Below are 18,507 nucleotides of genomic sequence, written 5' to 3' on the forward strand. Positions count from 1 at the left end.
ATTACTCTAGGGTAGAAAAATATCCTTCACAGCATCCACAGTAAAAACCGTTAGCCTCCCCTTAATACCTGAAGAAAAAAATTTCTTTTTCAGTGAAAAAGTTAATTTATCAGTGGCGGCTCCAGATATTTTTTTTTTTAATTTTTATTTTGATTGTAATAAGTTTAATTTGGTTTTGTTCAAGTATAGATGATACTGTATTTAAATTATTCAAATTAACTGTAGTTTAATGTTGTGACGAAAATTAATTTAGTTTAACAGAAAATAAAATATTTTTAACATGGTATTTTCTTTTTACAGTGAAATGAGATTTGGTTATTCTAATTTTGTTCCTTTGAAAGTGCTGTTTTACTAACTGTTTTTATTACCGTCAGATTGTAACAATGTTGAAAATATAAATTTTTTTTTTAAGTTTATTATCCTTATCACATTTTTTTTTACAAAGGTTAGTTATTAAATACATTAACTTATCAACAACCGAATTGATAATTTTGGTATAAAATATTTTTATTATGACATTCTGTAAATAACATTTTGATATAAAATCGTATTCAAATATTTTTTTATTATAATCTGTGATTTAAAAAAGTTAATATGGGAGGAGAAAGGCTGCTCTCTTTATCTAAATTCGACTCATATATATTAGCGTGCTTGTTTTATTTTAAACTAAAATTTTAAATTCCTTAAACTTAGATCTCAAAAAAAAAGCTGAAAAGATTTTGATACTGAAACTTTGTACACGAAAACATTTCATACTAATGATACTCTTATATACTTTTCTGGAAAGGCTATGAAAACTTATTTAAATGTTGGGTACAGCCTAACCCTCATAATCAAGTTAAGCCATTCATTAAAATTTTTCAGACGTTTTTTAAAAGTTTAAAGGACGTAGCAGAAAAAAAGAAGCTATTTCCTATCCATCTAACTTTTTTTTTTACTAAGCTCGTTTCTCCACTGAGAAAAATTTCACCACTCGTTTAAATGAATGAGTAAGATGAAATATTATGTCTCAAACTTCTGTATAACTTGCATAGTAACCTTTTCACAGTCTTCGAAATTTTGGGTGTTTATTAAATGATTTATGAGAGAAATGCAGGTTTTAATTCAGGTAATTTCTCGGAATTAACACGTATTTTTTATTTCAATCTTTCTTTACACGGAGTGGTCGTTACAGAAGGTTCAGAAAACGAATCAAAAGAAGAAGTGATAGACCAGAAAAGGCGAGTTGTAGTGCAAAAAATCAGTATCCTTAAATGTATTAACTGTTGTTATAACATTTAACTAAAGTTTGAGAGTAATTAACTAATGACATTTAACAGTTATATTTGCTAAGCTTCCGTTTCAAGAGTAAAAATAAAACTGAGTTTCGCAAGTAATTTTAAGTTCTAAATCATAAGTTCTTGTCATTTGATATTTAAAATTTTCTAACATTTTTAAGTTTTTTTTTAGATTATAAAAAGGCTATTTTGATTAAAGTTGTTGTTTATGTTTATAAAACTTACATATTTATATATATCTGTGTGTAAAAAGAAAAAAGGAAAAGAACTAAATTTTATTTAAGAATTTTTTACATATTTTACCAAACACCATAATACTAAACACTATCAACTACAATTATTTAACTAAAATCGGTCATTTTTTATCTTCAGTTGATTTTGCTATTGATAAGAGTTTTGCATATTACAAGACAAATTTGTTTTTATTATGAATTTACATAGTCTGATTTTTAAGTTTTGTTGTATATCCTTGTATTTTTCAAAAGAGAAAAAATGCTTTAGTTTTTTTTTCTCTTCTTTTAGTTTTAAAGAAAAAATGCATAGTGTATTAACTCGCCTTAATGTTGTTTTTGCATATTGTCTGTCAGTTTTGGGTGCTGTGACATTTGGTTGTTTTTTATCTACATATATCCTCCTACCATATCATGAGCCAAATGTTTCATATGCTGTTAGTAAACAGCTGGTGTAAGTATCTCATTTTTTAAACTAGGTCTAGTATAGATATATACATGCACCATAAGTTTTAAAAAAGATTTGGTTTTTTCAAAACAAGTGCTTCCTATTGGTTTTTATATTCATAATTTGTTATTGTTTACACAAAAGTTTTGAAAATAAAAACTTACTAAAAAAAACAACAACCAAAATGTGAATAAAATGTATTGACCTTGCCATGAATGCCATTGTGCTCAAAGACATTGTCAAAATGCTTAACAAGCTTTTAAGTACTCCTCACTCTGATTTCATATTTCAAACATTTACTATTTTAAAAAAATTAACACTTGCCCAAATAAATAATAGGAACATTCATTTACACTCTTAATATTTTTATATTTTAATTGATGTTATCAATGATTATAATTTATTGTTTATTTTTGACTTGATAGAAAACATGTACGAGACTTCACTGCTGTCAGGGCAAAGAATGATATGGGTTTTGTAAAGTTTGACCTAAAATCTGGTACTCCTTTAATCTTTATTTAGAACAGGTTTTTTTTTGTTTTTTTTTTCTGCATGAGCTTTATTTAGCAACAATTAATTATTATCTAGATTTAGCAACAAATAACTTATTAAACAACATTTAACTTATGAATCAAAAGTTAATTTATTTAGTAACAATTAACTATTATCTAGATTTAGAGCCATTATTTAATTGGAATGTAAAGCAATTGTTTCTCTACTTGACTGCAGAATATAAAACCAAAAATAATGTAAGTACACATTGTTTGCAACTTTGATTTTTAAAGTTTAATTTCATATAACTTGTTGTAGAGTGTTGTTAAGATATTATAAGTTATTTTTTGTGAAGTATGTTGCTCAAACAAACAGAATTTCTTGGTCTATATATACACATATGTGTATATATAATTGTGTGTATATATTTATATACATGTATGTATGCATGCATGCATGTATGTATATATGTATGTATGTATGTATGTATGTATGTATGTATGTATGTATGTATGTATGTATGTATGTATGTATGTATGTATGTATTTATTTATGTATGTACAAATCCACAATTTTGATCCCATCCTCACCAAATTTTCCACACAGGTCTAATTTTTCCAGGGAAGGTTTTAGGCCAGGTTTGGACCTTCTTGGACTCCATGTTCAGGGTGCTTATCAGACCAAGTTCCAGTCCCCTCCAACCACTCCTTACCCCCTTAAGGAGGTGATTACGGAGCTTATAATTTTAATAGTTTTTGCCAAAATATTGTAAATATGTGTTAATGGTTTTTTATGACAATTTTTGAAGGATATTTTTGGAAAAGTATGTGGTATTAATGAACAAGAAAATTTGTAAAGGCAGGTTCTTGTTGTGTTTGTTGCAAAAAAGCTACATTACCACTGTATAGTTTAGTTCCCAAAAACATGACTACATAGCTACAAATGCATTTTTGATTAATGCAGTAAAGTTTTATATTTATTAGCTGGAAAACCTGGCCCATTCCAGCTAGTATATATATAAATATATGCACAAATTTTTTGGTCAGTTTTTTTTGGTCAATAAATATATAATTTTGGGTCAGTTTTTTAAAGAAATGATCAGTACTTCAATTTAGTAATTAAGTATAAAAATTAAAAATTTTCAGTATAAAATTAAAATTGGTTAATAAAAACAGAAGTTGGTCAGTAAAAATTTTATTTATCCCCTTTTTACAATAAATGATCTCTTGATATTTAACAATATGTAAATGATGACAAATTCGAGTTGAAGTAATCAGTCTCTTAGTTATGTTTTAGTAGCTTTCTTTGGTCTCCCACAATTTGTTTTTTCATCAATAGGAATGTCTTTTGCTGCTAGTTGGTGTAAAATACTTCATTCAAATTGCAAAATCAACAATATGTTTGCACATGAATTTCTTAAAGAAATCTGGACAACTATATACATTATGTGACCATTTTTCTTTGTTGTTGATCATAATTAAGGTCCAGACTTTAAAAGTTTTTTGTTTGAATTTATTAAAAATCTTCCATTTCATTTGTTTGATGTATCTATTTCTGTCTGAGTAGTTCATATTTTATCATTTCCAGGTAAATACTATTTAGTTGATTCACCTATTTGCTTGGATGAGATTGATTTGTTGGTGTTGGCCCAGTAATAACCTTTTGTTGACAAATTTAGTATAATTGTTGATTCTTGGCTGTATTTTTTCATGTTTGTTTTATATTCATTTGATCATTTTCCAACCATCTCTAAAGCAACCTTTTTGAATTTTAGCTACCTTTCCCTTAAAGTTTCTGCATCTCTAACCATTCTATTAAATGACTCAATAGTATTATTAGTACTTTGTGTAAAATGCACTAATTATGAAATCTTGAGCATTTTACCATCAAATGAAGTATCATTGGTGGATCCTTTCATATTTTTAATTGAATCACTAGCCTTAATTGTTGTTTCTTGAATCATCTTTTTCCAAATCCTTTAGACAGTTGATGGAGAAACCTTTTAACAGCAAGACCAGTAACAGTTTCTACCATTTGAGAAAGAATTTCACTTTGTGCTCTGACACTAACATGCTTTATTAATAAAGTTATAGCATAATCTTGTTTTTGTTTAAAGCATTATTTTGATTAAAATATGATATTTTGTTAAAAATCTGAAAGTTTGTCAATGTTTTTAAAAAAATGAGATTTTCAGACAAAAAATAATTGAAAAATTGCTTCCATCAACAATTTGAATAATCATGTATGTATGTATGTATGATTATTCCATATGAATTCAGAATGTATGTATGTATGTATGTATGTATGTATGTATGTATGTATGTATGTATGTATGTATGTATGTATGTATGTATGTATGTATGTATGTATGTATGTATGTATTACTATTATTATTTTTATTATTGTTGTTAATTATTAGGAATTAAACCAAGTTGTCATATGGGACAAAATCATAAAACGTGGAGAAAATGCATTTTTAGATCTTCATGATATGAATAGCAAATATTATTTCTTTGACGATGGCGCTGGTTTAAAGTAATAAACTATAAAAGTTGTTTGAAATTTTGCATATCTGATTTTACTTTTTTAATAACTGCTGTAATTCGAAAGAGATATTTTAAAACTTTTTCTTTTTCTTTTAGAGGCCACAAAAACATCACTTTGACACTTTCGTGGAACTTGATACCAAATGCTGGTATCCTTCCCCGAATTCGAGCTTCTGATCATTTCAGTTTTTCATTTCCGGACATTTACAGTAGTTGAGAAAAATAAAAAAAATAAATTTGTTAGTTTCACTGCGATTGTATTCGATAGTTTCACTTTAACTTTACTTCGGATTATTTTAATTCTATGCTTAACAATAGGCAACAGTAATACTTAAAAAAGCTTTTTAATTTCTTAAGCATATGTATTTCATACCCCTCGTTGCACAGAATGACTTGGTCTTCAAATTAACTTAGTTATCAAAAATGGTTGCTGGTGAGAAGACAGTTTTCATTTTACAATTTAGGAGAGTTTTCAGAGCGATTTTAATTCATATGGATGACTGATTATTAGAAAAACTCGGGCGACGCTGGCGCCTGGTTATGCATAAATTCTTTTGCAAATCATTTTTCCCCTACTGTTAAAGATCGTGCTTGATTTGGAAGGAAAAAACATTTAATATATAACAAAATTGCTTGTCATATCATTGAGCACAACCTTAGAAGATAAGTTAGACCTTAATGGTGAAGAGGAAAGAGAGCGGGATAATATTGCACTGACATCTGGACCTATCCTTCCCCATTTAGATAAAAATCGATTTCGCAATTGAGTAACTAATTCATCTTCATTCTCGGAACAGCAAGCATAAAAACAAAGTCTTTGAGAAAACAACCTAACCTTTTACGCAACGCTAAATCGACCACTTTTTTGTGAGCATGCACAAACGAGATTTAGAGTTGAGTTTAATCTTATCTCGAGACAGTTTTGGATGTAATATGCTGCAAAATTTGTATTTTTAGGTTTGTATTCGTGTTTAATTTCTAGGTTCGTATTTAGAATCTGGTAACTAAAAACTGTTAGTTTAAATACCATCAAAAAATTTAATATTTCTTATGACAATGTTACGCAATCTGCATAGATACTCTATAGGAGGTCAGATTAAAGCCAACTATGCCATAGGTGGCCTTAATCCATGGCTTAGAGTCAGGACTCTGCAACAATGTGTGAGCATGTGTATTGTCATGATGCAAAAACTATGAACTATTTTGCTACAAATCTGGACTTTTTCTTCGTATTGCTTCACGCAAACAGCGTATAACTTGAAGGTTTTCATATTGACTGTGCGACCTGGCAAAAAATTATGAACTCACCACGCCATTGTACTCGAAAGAAACTATGAAAAAAATCTTACCAATGATAACCATATGTCTTTCGTCACTAGTTATGACCTTTTTAACAAATCTGAATCATTGTTGACGTCATTATTTTCTTCTGAGCAGTCCTTATGCAACGGTTCTTTCGGCTAAATTTTGACTATTTCTATATAGCTATAAAATATAGCTATTTCATAGGAAACGTGTGGGCTACCCAATGATATATGTCTAATCTCACAAAATTTCCGTAAGAAAAAATGAAGCAAGTTTTTAAAGCTTTTAATGCCGGCTTTTTTAACGCCGTAAAGCATTAATCTAAAATAATATTATTATTATATTAATTAATATACATATTATAAAGTTTATTTCGATGTTATTTATAAATAAACACATACCACAAAGTTCAAATTTTTTTGGCATATTTCAAGAAAGCGATACTTTGTGATTCAAAAAATTTAATAATGCCATCTGAAAGATACTGCTTAATATCATCAACTGAGTAAACATGGACAGCCATTTTTAATATAAAGTATAAATTAATTTTTAATACTTTATATACCCTAATGAAACAATGCAACTTTTTTAACGTCTAATTTCATTCCCTAACGAACGCTTTTTAACCATAATGCTCATGCGTAGAACTATTTTTTAACTTTTTTTAACGCAACACCGGTAGCTGTTTTATTTGAACTGACAATAATTCATTTTTGTTTTGCTTTTATTTATCATTGCGTAATTTCAGGCTGGCAAAACAAACCTGGCTGGCAAAAAGTTTGCTTCACTGCGGAAGTGCAATTTAGATATCTTGTAAATATTTATGATTGGGGCTGCCACACGTTTCATGTCTAAAAAATCTGAAAACATTACATTGCATGAGCTAACCGATATGCCGAAATCCTCAGTAACTTCTCTAATTGTAATTTAATGATTCTCCGTATCAATTTTATTCAATGCTTCAATGTTTTCATTGGTTGCTGATGTGCTTGGGCGTTCAGGGCGGGCATCGATGGTATGAAATTCATTAGTTGACAATTATTTTAAGGAGGAGAGTGAAATTCAAACCTTTGTTCAAACTTATATTTTGAAAATTAATATTTATATTGCACTATTCTCCGTTAAAGATTACATTCGAGAACTCTATATTTAGTAAATATAATGTGGTATTCAATTCGTATATCACCCCCTCAATACTTAGAATTGTTGCTTTTAAAAATCGTGTTCCGTCGATTTTGTTTTTTTATTTATGAAAGCATTTATATCTAGGGTTTGGAATACCGGACCAAAAATCAAATACCGGTATTTCGGTATTGAAAATTTATAATCCCGGGATTCCGGTATTAAACCGGTATTATTAGATTTCCTTTAATAACACAAATGAATGAATAATATAATTAAAAAATGGTTTGGCAATTAAAAAAAGCTATATTAACTTATTTAAAGAATAAAAAAAAGAAAAACAAAATTCAGTAAAATCTTAGTTATATATTAATCATAAGAAAAGGAAGAAAACATAAATTTTTAAGGTTCTACTTTTTCTGCAGTTGATTGTTGATATAAGATCTCAGAAAACATAGGTTGTTAAGTGAATTATCTCCTATCCTAGACCGAATTCTGGTGCAGATTAATCCAGCTACCGAAAAAGCTCTCTCTGATTCTACACTGGTTGGTTGAATACTTAGCAAATAATTATATATTAAAGTTAAGTATTTTCCCCTTATGCCATTTGTCTCAAAAAATGACATTTCTTTTTTTATTGAGCGTGTGAGATCTTTTTTATTTCGGTCGATTCCACTCTCAGGTAATCTGGTGCAAATTTTTTTTGATATTGATATCTCCAACTTTTCTTTTAAAGTCAGAGAAATTTCATTTTTTTGATCAACTTCATCATCATCAACATTGAATATTATATTTGTGTCTATAATATTGTTGGCTGAAGTAGATGTTATTGCTTAAGGTGCAGCTTCATAATGCAAGTTGGCCACACCCAGTCGTTGTATCTGTGAAATGATAACTTTTGCGATTGCAGCTTTGGTAATGATGAGAAATAATTCATAATCTCTATAGGTTTCATCATCGCTCGGATTTTCATTGGAGTCTGCATCGTGTAAATATTGCAAAACACTTGAAATTTCTGTTCGTCTTTCAAGAATACGTACTTTTAAAGCTGCTTTCAGTTCATAGCTTAATGAACATGGATGGCCAATTATTGATTTCATCATAAATTGAATAGCATCTGCAGATAATAAAGTTGCATCTTGTCTGCAGATTGCTTCAAGTGTAAGCTTAATAGGAAGTAAAACTGAAAAGATATTTGACAACATTTCAAACTCTGCATCTGAAAAAAAAAATAGGTGATTTTAAATTTATTAGACTCTTTTTGATGCAATTTTTTAATTTGACAAAACGTTCTAACATAGACACCAAACTATTCCATCGTGTTTTTGAGTCTAAAACCAGAGACAATTCTTTCCCAAACTCTTCTTTTACATATTTTTGTAGGACTTTGTCATTTTTTGTAGGCGAAGAACGAAATATTTTGACCACTTTTCGAACCACTCTTCATCAATTAATTCATCATCATCAGTGGAATTCTGCTCTTTTTCAAATCTGGGTGTAGGAACTGATGTAATGTTGGAATTTTCTTCATTATACAGACTATACTCATTATTAGGTTTTTTATAGAGTACGCCGATAACAGCCAACTGAATTTCATGCGCTAAACATAGCTGCTGATGTGCTTCAATTAACCTGCCTACCTTTGTCATAACTGCAGCGCCATCAGTGGTAATACCTTCAATATTCTTGATCGAAAGCTTAAAATCACTTAACCTATCGTTGACAAGCTCAACACATTTTTCTGCATGAATTGTTCCAAAAGCATGAATTAATCCTAGATTCCAAAGTTCTTTGTCAGAGTGGACATTAATATTTATGTAATGTCTATTTCTAATCGATGTCCATTCATCGAAAGTTAGAGAAAATCTGTTTCCATTTGCAATTCTGCTTAATAATTCTTTAATTACTTCGTCTCGTATATTTTTACTATAATTCAATACCATTTTGTGAATTGTTTTGTGACCCTTTGGTATGTTAGAAAAGCCTCTGGCTGTTAAGCCTTTTCTGATATCATATGATGTGCAAACAATGTTGAATGATAAACCATCACACGCAGTCATCCTAGCTAAAATCGCTGGCAATGAATCATCCATTTTATCACTTTTAAAAAAGTTGTTTATAGTTACTGAAGGTTTTGATGTCTGCAAAGTTTCTGAAGAACCTAAAACAGTGGGGCTACCTACATCTCTTTTTAACAAATTGACTTAATGAATTGTTTTTAAATGAGTATGAAGATCGCTTGTAGAACCTCCATGTGTTTTTATTATTTTCTTACACAACTTGCATTTAGCACACTGTCCTGCTTTTTCTCTTACAAAATGAAACCATGGTGAATTTTTATCATTTGCTTTGGAATTTTCCTCAAAGTCTTGAATATTCATATCCGTATAAAATACAAATTTTCAAAAAGGTAATAAAATGTATAATTTATAATGTATAATTTAACTTACCGTTTGGAATTTTATATAATATTTTAATTTAACTAAAAGTAACCAATATTATATATGATATTAGTATATATATACCCACATTTACTTTTGTACGATGAATTTTGTTTCCATTAATAAGATCAATTAAAATTTTAAACTTTTTGAGCTTCCGAATGGTGAAATTATTTCGAATGGTGAAATTATTTCGAATACCGAAATAGCGGTATTCGACTTTTTCAATACCGGTATTTCGGCAACTATAAATTGTTCCAAATACCGGGATCCCGGTATCCGGGATCCCGGTATTCCCAACCCTATTTATATCAAATTATTAAATCTTTGAATGTGTAAACATTTGTACATGGACTCAGTTTAAAACCCTATTTACTGTAAAATTTTACTTCTTTCTCTCTCACAAAAAAACACTATAAAGTATTTCTTATAATGAGTTTTTGAAATATCACTGTATTTTAAGAAAACAACCAGTACCAGATTTCACTTAAAGGTTACTTCTGTAATTAAAGTAAATTAGATGATTGAGGGAATTCAGAAACAAATTGATTATAAAAAAAAAATTAAAAGAAAAACAACTAATACCTCAGTATATAAATTTTAAATTAAAATTTATAAAACTTTGGTGTTTAGTGTTGAACCATTGTAAATAAATATACAATTACACATCTACTCAAATACTGAGCATAATACCTGTGTACTTTCAGTATCTGTGATCATAAAAGCTAAATGTTTGTTGAGCTATATGGATTTTGAGATCAATTCCATTTTTTTTTCTTCAAATTTTGATTCAGGAAACTTGGCTGTTGTAAAACAAGTAAGATAACCTTATTCTATTATTATCATCATTGTTATTTATATCATTATCTTTAATAATGATAATAATAATAATAATAATAATAGTAATAATAATAATAATAATAATAATAATAATAATAATAATAATAATAATAATAATAATAATAATAATAGTAATAATAATAATAATAATAATAATAATAATAATAATAATAATAATAATAATAATAATAATAATAATAACAATAATAATAATAGTAATAATAATAGTATATATAACAGTTTCTCCTTTGATATTTTATGTTTTTTGATAATACAACCAATTTTTTAAAAGTTTTTTTTTTTCATGCTTTAAGGTAAAAAACTAAAACAATAAGGTTAATGAGAACTTTTACAGACTAATTAAAAAACACTATCACACTGCAATAGAAAAACTTTCTATTAAAGTTCTAAAAGACAATTAAAGATTATTACTGGGTGATAACTTGATACTTCTTGAACACTGATTCCAAATATGTACTTAGCTTTTTCCCACTATATCTAGTTTTAATAAGTCTGTTTTATATACAATATACTATTCCTTATGTAATAATACTGTTTTCTGTTTCAGATATTAATATATTTTTCCTATTCACTGTTAGAGATTCTTTTATATATTGAACTGTACCATTCTGTGTTTGTGTAATAGTCATTCTAAAATTTCTGGTTCATCACAACAAAGAAACATTACAAGTAATATATGTAAAATATATATGTGGAATCTTAGAAGTCAGCTTGGCAATCAAGGCTTGGGCACCTCACTTTAACTGTACTTTGTGTTTAATGGGCTGTCTGGTTGGTCGAATAAAAGGGAAGTATCAATACCTTTCATTTTCAGATAATATAGAGAGAACTAATAAATCACCTAGATAACTGCTATTTCTGCTTAGTTAGTATTTGTGGAAATACTATGGATAACAAAAACAAGATTTTTTTTCCTAACCTTCAATCAGTTCTTAGACTAGTGGCATGAGACAATAAAACTCTAGTTCTTAATCCTACGCAAGATGGAATCAGGTCTACACAATATTAAACATCTATAGAAGAGAGTACATCTGCCAGAAAACAAAACCTTTAGGCAAAACAGATTACATGCCTGATGATGGGGGCAACAATTGGCTGACATTTAGCCAAGAAGCTCATAATAATCTAATAAATTACTTGACTTTGTCAAAAAAATAAAGTAAAACTTCTTGCTTCTTGGTTGAATGATAAATATTTGCCATTATGAGATCCCCTTTTTTTTCCTAATGCATTCATATTGAAGGACTTTTCAGGGGCACTTGACAGCTGTGTAGTGTCATTTATTGCTCAACCAGAAGTTTAAAAACATCTCACCTAAAAGAGACTTGTGAGAACATGTAAATGCTACTTCCATTTATTATGAAGATAATCAATTGAAAATCTTTGGAGATCTCTTAAGTATTGACTTGTTAATAGGTTTGCAAGGTTAATTTAAAAAGCACTGTTACTTCTTTTGTCTTTGGATTGCTGTTCTTGTGAGAATCAAAATGTAGCTTGTGAGTAACCTTTAAGAACAATCTATGAAATCTGAAGAGGTTGCATGTAATTTAATTTCTTAATGAATGCAGATGAAATTTTACTTCCACTTTTACACATCAAGTTTGGCATTGTGAAAAGAATCTAAAAAACTAACTGTAAAACATGGTTTCCATGTTTCAAAAGATTAGGTAAGTTGAAAGAAGTTTTTTTTTGTTGAACCCCAGACAAATCAAATAAGGTAAAATGAAAAGAAACAATTGATTCAAGAAACATTTGAGCTGAATGTATGGAAAATATTTAAGTGATTCAGTGAGAACTGAATTATAGTATTCAGAGTTTAGTTGGCTGTTGAATTGCATTGAAAATTTACATCCTGGATTCCCAAGAAATCTGGGTATAACTAGGGGACAGTAGTGAAAGATCAGGGGTTTTACAGTGAATATATTAGTGATTTACTCCCTCCCCCCCTTTCCCCTTTCCCTCTTTTACAATTGAATATAGGAAATTCAGTAAAATTTTATTTATTGAATATAATCAGCAATAATCAGCACACACAAAATTATAATTAGTTGTCTTTGAAGATCAAAAATGTAATAATTTGTCTTTATGTTTTTGACTTTCTTGATATAGCTTATCATCTTTTAATACAGTTCATGAATAAAAAAGGCACATTATATAATTGATAGCACAAATATCAAAGATGGAATATATTTACACTTTGTTTCAGAACTAGTGAATACAAATATTCAGTAAGGCACTTACTGAAGTACTAATTTAGTTTATAATATCTTTGATTTAAAATGATTTTTGTATAAAATATTGATATAAGTGATTGATAAATTTTAGCAAGACTTACATATAGCCACAATCTTTAAACATTTAGCAATCATATTTTGTAGAATTGATTATCTTGAGTAGCTGTTTGACTTTCTTTTTTCATTTTTGATTTAATTCATTTTGTTTCTTTTTTTCTCATTTCGGTCAGGTTTCCAATTTTAAAGATGGACGGAAAAAAAATCATTCAAAAGATTTTGATATGGAATTCGACTTATGGACAAACCCTGATGCAGCTGGAAGTTGCAATGAGAATAGAAACAGATCATGGTTTTACTTTAGTGTTAAAGGTTCTTTGATTGGGAAAATAATCAAATTTAACATACAAAATCTTAACAAACTTACAAGTTTATTTAGTCAAGGAATGCGTCCTGTGTTTAAAATAGTTCCGTCAAGAAAAAGCAAGTGGCAAAAAATAATACATAAACCAACATTTCAGGTAAGTACAATTGTTTTAAAAGGTTTATTAGATTGAATTTATAAAACTAACATGTAAAGTGCAGTAGTTTCTTTAGTTTTCATGAAACATTTTATACCTTAGGAAGAAGTAATGTATTATACTAGAGTTTTTTCTTTTTAATTGCATTAAAAACTCAGCCTTTTTTGATTGAGCTTTTAATACAATTAAGATGAAAAAAACTCTAGTCTTTGCCTCATTTCTTCAGATTTTTCCAACTCAAACAAATATTGCCTTGAAAAGCTGTTTTACAAGTTTATGACTGATTTTCTTGAAAAGTAGTTTATTGTAAAGTTGATTGTGACAATTTGCTTGCCAGTTCTTCACATATGCTATCTTTTCAGAATAGCTCGAAAAATTATAAATAGGTGACACTTAGGTAGGTTTTGTGGGTTATCTGCTTTTGATGCAAAACTAATGTGTTTCTTATTAAAGTACAAAAACATGCTATTTACATTAGAGAGTTTTATTATCAGAGTGATGCTCAGCTATGAATAAAATGAGTTCATATACTTTCTAACTTAAAAAATTGATTGATTACTTGGCCATTTGGAGTAATGTAGGCTTTTGAAGTTTTTCTGTCAGAAAATGCTGGCTAGATGAGTCACTTCAACAATTTTACACTATTAAGAGTTTCTTTGATATTGCTTGGGCAAAAAGTCTCATTGTTGATCAGTGTGGATTGTGAGTAAGCATGAGTTTCCATGAATACAAATTCATTTTCCGCTGGTTCTGTTAGCAATGGAATCTTCTATTTCTTGTAGAATTGTATGCTAGCATTCTTGTCTAATACTTAAAATATTTAAATCAATTTCACTTTAAAATATCTGTTTCTCAGAAGTTTTTGTTTTGAAAATATAGACAATTTCCAATCAAAAATGTGGACAATAAATTATGACTTTTTTTTGTTTCTAGTTTGTTGACAGTTATTTTAAGTTATCTTATCTACATCAATTCGGAAGCAGTATTAAAAAGGATACTATAGCTTACTTTGCATTTTGTTATCCATTCTCCTACACAGAGTGTCAAGATTATTTGGATGACTTAGATAAAAAGTATTCTGGAAATAAGATACCAGGTATTTTAACTTTAATTTTTTATTAGGGAATGCTCTTATTTAAAAGCATATGTGTATCCTCTGTGTCTTTTATTTTAGATATATACTTTCACAGAGATACACTATGCTTATCAAATGATGGCTTAAAAGTGGATTTGCTGACAGTTTCTTCTATGTCAGGGATCACACAAGAGCGTGAAAAAAACATCCTGAATGATTTTTGTTCTTCAGAAGAAAATTTAAATCAGCATTCTTTGTTATTTAAAGGAAAAAAAGTTAGTTGCTTCTATTGTTTGCATATTTGATTTTTCAGAGGACATCTTTGATGTAAATTCTTATTTAGATTGCAAGTAGGTTTTTTGTATAGTGGCACATACAGCATAGCACAGGGTTGGTAAAATAATGAAGAATGAGGATGAAAAATATCATTTTCAGTTTTTATAAGGGAATATGAAATCATAAGTAAGTAAGTAATAAAATAAAAAACTAAGGGGTATTTTTCTGAAGGGTTCCTGAGAGGTTTTTTACCAATCAGAGTGACTATGTTTTCTGGTTAAATGATTTTACGGTATTAAAGTAGTATCTTTCAGTGTTTGTTAAGAAAACTCTAATGAGGTTTCTTCTTATATCTCTAATTAACTCTTAACTAAAGAGACAAGAAGATTGTACAATCCTTGGTATGTAAAAATATATATAATGCACAATAAAGGCAGTATTTGAATTTTTGTACAGTATACTGTAATTGATGTTTTTTGTTTTGTTTTTTTTTAGCAAGTAAATATCTTTTCTATCAGGGAGTAGGCTGGGGTTTTCATGATAGGTGAAAATATATAAATACTAATTGGTAGGTGTCAGGAAAAACTATACAGTCTATGTTTTCAGTGTTTATACTTGATGAAACTTTTTATTCTTTTAGGTATTTTTTTTAAGTAGTCGAGTGCACCCAGGTGAAACTCCAGCTAGCTTTATTTTCAATGGGTTTCTTAACTTTATACTCAGTTCTGATGATGAAAGATCTCGAGTATTGAGAAATTTGTTTGTTTTTAAAATGATACCAATGCTTAATCCTGATGGAGTAAAACGAGGTTATTACAGGTCAGATTCACTGGGTGTAAATTTAAACAGGACATATGATAATCCTGATCCTCTTTTGCAACCATCCATTTATGCTGTAAAGAAGCTTTTATCTTACTATCATCGGCTTGAAATGTGTGACGAAACGTTTAAAAATAACTCAAAAGGTCGTTTGTTTCGTAGTTTACCTGACATTTCTAAGAGCAGAGTTAATTCTCATGACACAAACTTTTCATGCGGTATGAAAGATTTACCTGTTGGTTTTCAGAAGAAAGTTCCTTCGCCTGTCTGTTCTACTTACTTAAAAAGACGTAAGACGCTTAGTTGCGTCACCAGTGATGCTGTAAAAACACCAAAAGGTATATCAATTTATGTTGATCTTCATGCTCATGCTTGTAAGAGAGGATGTTTTATATACGGCAATCATTTTGCTAATTATTATGATCAAGTGGAATGCATGTTGCTTCCAAAGCTACTTTCTTTAAATTGTCCATACTTTGACTTTCAAGCATGTAATTTTAGTTATAAAAACATGTACCAGCGAGATAGTAAAGATGGTTTGTCAAAAGAAGGTAGTGGTCGAGTTGCTATATTTAAGAAGCTGGGTATCGTTCACTGGTGTGTAGCATAACTTTAATCTACTGTGCTTAACAAAAATCGTTTTCTTTTTTTGATAAATATTTAAATTCTTAGTAAAAATTCTTACTTAAACAAAGACAGTGCAGTAATCGACATAATAATGAATGAAAATAATGTGAAAAAAATCTTCTAAAGTGCCTAAATCTAAATTATTCTTTAAAAGTAGCGATGATTTTCATAACGAGTGTTTTTTTTTTTTTTTATTATAGCTATACTTTAGAATGCAATTATAATAGTGGAAAATCGATAAACAAAGTTATTTCGCCAACAGGTGATAAAAGGCAAGCTGCACATGCAATATCGGGTTCAACTACGTATTACACCCCTGAACACTTTTATGAGGTGTTATATTGTTATTATTCTGACTTCTGTTTACACTTTTCCGCATTATACTCAAGTTTTTTATTGGGAAATTAATGTTAAAAAAGTAGTTCATCGAAATATATTTTTAAATTAGAATATATTTCTTGGTTATCTGTTGGTATCACCATAAATGGTGATACCAACAGATAACCAAGAAATATATCAACAGATAACTTGGTTATCTGTTGGTATCACCATGTAGCATATACTTATTTATGACGTTTAATTGGTTTCAGGTCGGAAGGTGTTTGGCAATTGTTGCTTTAGATATTAACAGTAAAAACCCTTGGTCTAGATTACCGTTTTCTGAATTTAGCAGCGTGGATGCTGTGCGAAAATGGTTGATGAAGTTCCTAATACAAGAAAGACGTTGTAAAAGTGAAAAAAACTCGTGGATTTAAGTTTTGCCAACAAAAATGTAAAAACAGTTATGTTTACGATCATTTATTTACCCTATATTTTGTTTATAATGTTATAACGGGTCCGCCATCTAACTTTTTTTTTTTCAACTAGTGCTTATTTCGTGAATGGTAACACTTAGCTCATGTCTGATTTGACAGATAATTAGTTTTATCCTTCCGCTGAACGAATATGGTTGTGTATACGCTTGAACAACGCTGGGAAATATTGCGACATTACTTTGAAAATCAGGGTAATGTTGCAGAATGTGTGCGAAAATTGCGTACGGATTTTGGAAGAAGAGAAGCACCGTCAGCTCCGTATGTTCGTTATCTTGTGAAAAAAGTGAAAGAAACTGGCATCCTCATCGATAAACCAAAGCGTGAAAAGCCAAAAACAGTGCGTATACCGGAGAATATTGCTGCTGTGGCAGAAAGTGTGCGTGAAGCGCCATCAACATCAATTCACCGTCGTTCTCAACAATTGAACATTTCGGAGACATTATTGAGACGAATTTTGCATAAAGGCCTTGGTATGACGCCATACAAAGTCCAATTGGTTCAGGAGTTGAAGCCAACTGACCATCCAATGCGTTTTCGCTTCGCTACATGGCCCTGCGATCGACTTACAGAAGATGCCGATTTTGCTAAAAAAAATCATCTTTTCAGATGAAGCTCATTTTGATCTTGGCGGGTATGTAAACAAGCAAAATTGTCGCATTTGGGGCACAGAAAACCCGCACGCATACATTGAAAAGCCGATGCACCCAAAACGAGTCACTGTTTGGTGCGGATTTTGGTCCAGAGGCATAGTTGGGCCATTTTTCTTCGAAAATGAGCAAGGAGTGGCCGTTACAGTCAATGGCGATCGTTTCGGGCCATGTTGACGGAAATTTTGTTCACAAAAATTGAAGAGGAGAATATTGGCAACATTTGGTTTCAACAGGACGGCGCTACGTGCCACACAGCCGAAGCTACACTCGATGTTTTGCGTCCTGTTTTTGAAGATCGCATTATCAGCCGCAGAGCTGATGTCGTTTGGCCACCTTGGAGCTTGCGATTTGACGCCGTTGGACTATTATTTGTAGGGTGCCCTCAAAGATAAGTGTTACGCCGACAAGCCAGAGACAATTGACGCTTTAAAGGACAATATTCGTGAAGCCATTGGTGAAATACAGCTGCACACAATCGGTAATGTGCTTAAAAATTGGTCCGATAGTGTAGGCTACTGCATGGCCAGCCGAGGCAGCCATTTGAATGAAATTATTTTCCATTATTAACCGGAAGGATTGTACTTTCAAATAAAAAAAGACATTTGAGAAAATATTCAGTAGTTTTTTTTTATAGCATTTTCAAAAAAAAAAAGTTATTTGGCGGACCCGTTACTATTTATGATTTCATATTTATGATTTTAAATGTTATTTATAGCTTCATATATTTATAATGTTCATATTAAATCTAGATAGAGTTTTTCTCTCGGGCTT

At 29.7% G+C, this 18,507-nt stretch overlaps 2 protein-coding genes across 14 annotated transcripts; both read left to right on the forward strand.

Annotated features, from left to right (window-relative positions):
- The first annotated feature begins 1,150 nt into the window (after positions 1 to 1,150).
- On the forward strand, positions 1,151 to 5,242 carry LOC145198026 (signal peptidase complex subunit 3-like). Its single transcript, XM_090080492.1, has 6 exons — positions 1,151 to 1,220; positions 1,800 to 1,961; positions 2,381 to 2,454; positions 2,628 to 2,704; positions 4,867 to 4,982; positions 5,090 to 5,242. Exons 2-6 carry the CDS (start codon positions 1,813 to 1,815, stop codon positions 5,208 to 5,210), a joined length of 537 nt encoding a protein of 178 aa, XP_089936618.1. The 5' UTR covers positions 1,151 to 1,220; positions 1,800 to 1,812; the 3' UTR covers positions 5,211 to 5,242.
- Positions 5,243 to 8,250: 3,008 nt separating this feature from the next.
- Positions 8,251 to 18,349, forward strand: LOC145185770 (cytosolic carboxypeptidase-like protein 5). Of its 13 annotated transcripts, none has more exons than XR_016449708.1 (9): positions 8,251 to 9,830; positions 13,187 to 13,474; positions 14,408 to 14,570; positions 14,649 to 14,824; positions 15,466 to 15,982; positions 16,146 to 16,241; positions 16,472 to 16,604; positions 16,862 to 17,052; positions 17,139 to 18,349. XR_016449708.1 is itself a non-coding variant. In XM_090078212.1 (8 exons), exons 1-7 carry the CDS (start codon positions 9,747 to 9,749, stop codon positions 17,024 to 17,026), a joined length of 1,785 nt encoding a protein of 594 aa, XP_089934338.1. In that variant the 5' UTR covers positions 8,251 to 9,746; the 3' UTR covers positions 17,027 to 17,052; positions 17,139 to 18,349. The 13 variants fall into 13 exon arrangements, 9 of the variants coding, with proteins under 9 accessions (XP_089934338.1, XP_089934337.1, XP_089934342.1 ...); XR_016449707.1 differs by having other exon boundaries at positions 16,862 to 17,043; XR_016449709.1 differs by lacking the exon at positions 8,251 to 9,830 and adding an exon at positions 10,949 to 12,389 and having other exon boundaries at positions 16,862 to 17,043.
- Positions 18,350 to 18,507: the final 158 nt, after the last annotated feature.

This window comes from Hydra viridissima, unplaced genomic scaffold (genome assembly GCF_058129835.1).
Source record: "Hydra viridissima isolate aposymbiotic clone 2 unplaced genomic scaffold, HvirCarnegie_v1 scaffold_2, whole genome shotgun sequence".
Lineage (NCBI taxonomy): Eukaryota > Metazoa > Cnidaria > Hydrozoa > Anthoathecata > Hydridae > Hydra > Hydra viridissima.